At 42.0% G+C, this 5,402-nt stretch overlaps 1 protein-coding gene across 1 annotated transcript in view; it reads left to right on the top strand.

The window, feature by feature from the left end:
* The window catches only part of LOC106511000 (formin-binding protein 1), a gene marked incomplete at both ends in the record, with an annotated part of 19,450 nt that overhangs the window by 8,743 nt on the left and 5,305 nt on the right, over positions 1 to 5,402 (top strand). Inside the window, 4 exon segments of the mRNA XM_013999737.1 lie at positions 3,701 to 3,763; positions 3,946 to 4,038; positions 4,444 to 4,458; positions 4,548 to 4,676. Of these exon segments, the coding sequence (XP_013855191.1) occupies positions 3,701 to 3,763; positions 3,946 to 4,038; positions 4,444 to 4,458; positions 4,548 to 4,676 (300 nt within the window).

Here is a 5,402-nt window from a genome sequence, read left to right as displayed (position 1 = left end):
GGGGAGGGAAAAACAGAACAATTATCAATTTCAAGACTGAAGCTTTTGATTTTGGCCAGAGTAGATTTAGTACCAATGAGAAGAGTGTGGCAGGAGAGATATGATTTAAACCAGTTTAGAGGAGTCTGAGTGATACCAATAGAAGAAAGTCTGTTGAGTAGGGTGACATGGCAGATAGTGTCAAACGCTGCACTCAAATCAAGTAGGATGAGAATGGACAGCAAGCCAGAGTCAGCTGCCATAAGGAGGTCATTAGTGATTTTTATGAGAGCTGTTTCTGTACTGTGGAGGGGACAAAAACCAGACTGAAACAGTTCATACAGGTTATTGTTGGATAGATAAGTGTGAAGTTGGGATGCTACTATTTTCTCAAGAATTTTGGAGATGAAAGGCAAGTTGAAGACAGGACGGAAATTATTCAGATTGTAGTGATCAGAACCAGGTTTTTTCAAGATATGGGTTATGGCAGCAATTTTAAATGATGCAGGAACTGTTCCAGTTGAAAGAGAGGAGTGAATAATGGCAGAGATAAGAGGGAGTATGATTGGGGCACAGGCTTTAACCAGGACTGTGGGAAGAGGGTCAAGCAGACAGGTGGACGACTTGGATTTGTGTATGAGACTTGTAATTTCTGATGTTGTTGGGAGCTGGAAGGAAGAGAAGGAGTGGGCTGGAGGAGAAAGTTCAAGAGTAGAACAGGGGGAGGGTTGTGAGCTGAGATGCTGGTGGATCTTAAGAATTTTACTGTCAAAAAATGACATGAGAGAATTACAAAAATCAGTTGAACACAGATATGAAGGTAGAGAGTCTGGGGCTCGAATGATGTTCTTATAAAGTGAGAATATTGACTTGGTGGAACCTTCATTTGAACAAATTAAACCAGTGTAGTAGAAGGATTTGGCTTGAGTGATACAGTCCATATAATTTAATATGTGATTTTTGTAAATGTCTTTATGAACAACTAGTCCAGTTTTCCGATGGAGCCTCTCAAGTTGCCATCCTTTGGCCTTCATGAGCCAAAGTTCAGGAGTAAACCAGGGGGTAGAACGAGCGAAAGAAACAGATCTGGTTTTTAGCGGAGCAAGAGAGTTGAGTATTGAGTGAAGACCAGTGTTATAATGTGAGACCAGGTCATCAAGGGTGGTTGAATTTAAAGTTGAGTATATATTGTCCATGAGAGAATTGACGCCGGAGGAGAGAGAATTTAAATTAATATCCTTAATGATACGGAAGGAAACAAGACGGGAAAGCTTAGTGATTGAGAGAGGAAGACACATATTAAATGAGAGGAGGAAATGGTCAGTTATGGCGAGTTCATCTGCTGTAWAATCAGAAGGGGAAACACCAGAACAACAGACTAGATCCAGGACATGACCCTTAGAATGAGTGGGAACATTGATGAACTGCTGGAGACCAAAACTCTGGAGGCAGGATGAAAAGTCTTTAGTCWGAGAACTATTGYCATCGTCCATGTGAATATTGAAATCACCCAATACTATAATGTTTGGTGAGAGGGTTGACAGGTGAGTGAGAAGAGCAGCAAAGTCATTCATAAAGTCACTATTAGTTTTCGGGGGCGGTAGATGGTTGTGATGATGGTGGGGGTAGGTCCAGAGAACTGACACACAGTTGATTCGAAAGAGGAGAAGGTGGGAGCAGACAACGGCGAGACTTTCCACTTCTCGCGGTAAATTATCGCGAGACCTCCTCCCCGGCCGGTGCCACGGGGTTGACAGATGTAAACAAACCCCGGTGGAGTAGAATCATTGAGCTGAGAGAAGTCATTAGGTTGTTGCCAGGTCTCAGTCAAGCATAGAAAGTCAAACTTACGGTCAGTGAGGAGATCCTGGATGAGATGTCCCTTGCCCGTGAGTGAGCGGATGTTAAGCAGACCGAAGTTTACTGAGGAGTTATCAGGCTTTGCAGGAGTGTTAGCTGACCGGGCTAGGCAAGCTAGCACGCTGCAGTCAACAACCCGGTTGGAAGCACGCCGGAKACGACGAGAGGTAGACCAGATGGATTTTATGGGTTTCGAAGTGTCCTCTTGGATGTTCCAACGAGACCCGCGGTGGGTGTATTTCCGGCRTGGTAAGAGAGTTGCATCCGAGATGAGTAGTGAAGCAGGGGGGAGTGCAGATAGATGAGACCGCAGCCGGAGGAACTCAGCAGCAGAGTACTGGATCAGACCTGTAACAGGTTGTTGGAAGAGTGCCAGGAGAGTCCAGAGAAGYACAGCCCAGATATATATCCTGCTAGTTGGCATTGTAGGAGAGGAGTCGGCAGCCTGGACAGGTGAGCAGCGACAGTTAAGACTCAAGTAGTAGATGAAAGCAGGAGAGTGGAAGCTAGTCCATGTACACACGCAGTGTTGTCAAAATYGGCGATTTTGCTGAACAGACAAAAGTTAGTCAGCCTGATTAGTGCGATTGCAWAGTCCATTAGGTCACAAGACCATAAACTAGGTTAATTTTACCAGCGAGCAGCGGCAGTAAGTCGCGCCAGCGTTCACTCTAAAAACCGGAAGTGAGTTAACCGGAAGTACTAGAGTTAAGTACTTTGTCCACCACTGGTTATGTTGCAGTTCAGTCTGCTGGTAACAAAAACGTCTGAAGATCCTATTTAAAATAAAAATATAGTCAATATGTTTTTGTTCAACATCGTTTAGGCAAAAAAGGTTCCTAAATGCAAGAGATTAACCAAAKTTGTCTTGATGCATATCCAATAACAAAGAACCAATTATAGATTGGACCGTTCTTTTCTTTCTATTCCAAATCAAACAAATCAGTCCRTCCATCCAGTCATCCACCAAGAAAACCGCCTTTTTCCTGTTGAGAACAATGGCTTCAGACATGTTAGAACTGAGCCCAATGGCCACACTGCTCTTGTTCAATGTGGGATGTTAGTCATTTGGTGCCTCCCTTCCTGGAGTAAACTTTCCTGGGGAGGCTGAGAGGTTTGATTGCTTGATAGTTGCAAAGCACAATTATCAACAATACCCCACTTTTTAAAGAAATGGAACCATCAATGACTGTAATTACCACTCCAGTCTGCCTCTCAGATGTYGTCCTAGTTCAGAGGGTGGTCAGAGGGTCTGGCAGCACCGGTGCCTGTCAGTGTGCCCTAGGGAAGCTGTGGCTACAATGTAGCTTAMCATCATCAGTGTGTGAATGTGTGTATGAATGATTGGAGTGTAAAGTGCTTTTGAATCTACAGAGACTTGATAAAGTACTATACAAGTTCAAGCTATTTACCTGCTGCTGGGTAGCTTTAGAACTCTCTCAGCAACTGAGGCTGTTCAAAAAGAATAAAAATCAAGCCTTAATCCTGGCCCATCAACCATATTTAATTCCAAATTTAAGTCTTTAAAAGACAATTTTCAAACAGATCTAAGTTTCTGTCACAAAACAACGTTCTTGATCTAGATCAGTCTGGTTTCAAGAGATTCCATGGAGACATCTCTGCTGTCTGTGATAGAAACCCTAAAACTTAGTCATCACTTCTAAAATTGTTAGATCTCTTTAAATGATGAGCTCAGGTATGTCAAACATGATAAACCACCACACCCTGATCTTTAGCTGCTTTCTGTCTGGAAACAACATCTCAGCCATGAAAGATCTCACAGGACATCTTCTAAGACATTTAGGACAGCTTTAAACTTCAATGTGTGTTCTAATTTGACATGTTTATTTTCTTGTTTCAGCATTTCCAAGATGGCCGCCGTGCTCAGCAACACATAGAGAACTCCTGGAAACAGCTGGAATCAGTAAGTAATTAAATGACCACACATACTAACACTGTCCCCTCTCCCAATGTGTTCAGTTACAGACCAGAAACTTCCCTTGCTTCTTGCCACACCCACCAAATTAAACAGSATTCATTTCTTTTGTACAAAAATCCAATCGTTTCTCATTGAACTGCTGTGTTTTTGGTTGATTGTTGTCGTAGAGTAAACGACGGTTTGAGCGYGACTGTAAGGAGGCAGAGCGAGCACAGCACATCTCAGACAGGATCGATGTGGACAAGATGGATGGAGAAAAGGTTCTATATCCAAAGTGCAGAACACCTGAAACACGAAGTCAAGAACATCTGTCTCCAAACACCTGTGCATAGCCCTATCCATATCAGAAGCAGACTACCAGGCCAGATATTACAGCCATCTCCACATCTGGATTTCAACACATCCAGACGTTATCATGAGCTTTATGTCTGTATATTAATACATCCATGTTCCAATCATCTTCACACCTGTATTATCACATCCAGATGTTACCATCAGCTCTACACCTGTTGTAGGACATTTATTTGTTGGACAGCTGCACACTTAGGACTGAACTTGTAAAACAGATCTTTCAGAAAAAAATAGATACCCAACATAGACTGTTTCTTCAAAGTACTGATGAGTTTGAACTCATTTGAGTCTCTGTTTCTCTGTTTGTGTCTCAGCGGTGCTCACTGAAGGTAAATTTATTTCGATAATATACCATCAAACTTTGATAGGTTTTTATGATTTTTTCACTTGTCTGCTTTTTGTTCTTTCCTACTTTCAGGCTCGTCAAACAGCACAGCAGAAACAACAAGCTGCTGAGGATTCCAGGAAAGAATATGYGGCCAGTTTAAACCAGTTTAACCAAGACCAACACCAGCACTACCACACACTGGTACCAGTGATCTACCAGGTAACTCAGACCAGCACCTGTTTCTGTATCTACCTGGTTAACTAGCACTGTGTTAGACACATAGCAGTTAGGGATGGGGCCAGTCCAATACAGTACTGGTATCAGTCTCYGATACCAACATAACTGACAAATCAAAATTTTCTGATCCAACATGGGGAGAGTTCTTATCAATGAGTGATTCCTGCTCTGCTAGCTGGCTGCAATCTGTGGAATGAATTTCAATTCAATTCAGTTCAGTTTATTTATACAGCTCCAAGTCACAACATACGTTGTCTCAGGACACTGTACATAAAAAGAACAATGTAAAGAAGAAAGCAGCAGATTGTGTTGAATCACTTCATCACAGTCTCCCATCCTGAGCAAACGGTGGAGAGGAAAAACTCCCTGCTGATCAGGAAGAAAAAACACAATACAACTCTAACAAAACTACTGGTTAATTAACTATTGACTAAATGAAAACACTCGATTAAATGAAACTAAACTAAAGGCTTCTTTCGTTATGTGAAACCATAAGCACTAATTAGTGAAGCAAATAAAAAAACATGATTTGAAACAAACATAAGGTCACGTTGAACAAATCAAATGAAATAAAAGCATGAGCATGTAACATGGACAGCCTACAGAACATTATAAGTGTTAAAGGACAACATTGGCCTTTTTCTTAAATCATAAGGAGCTGAACAGGTGTTTGGATGAATTTCAAACTAGCAGAAACACAAAATGGAC

The sequence above is a fragment of the Austrofundulus limnaeus genome, unplaced genomic scaffold (assembly GCF_001266775.1).
Source record: "Austrofundulus limnaeus strain Quisiro unplaced genomic scaffold, Austrofundulus_limnaeus-1.0 Scaffold2441, whole genome shotgun sequence".
NCBI lineage: Eukaryota > Metazoa > Chordata > Actinopteri > Cyprinodontiformes > Rivulidae > Austrofundulus > Austrofundulus limnaeus.
This window is presented reverse-complemented; position numbering and strand designations above follow the sequence as displayed.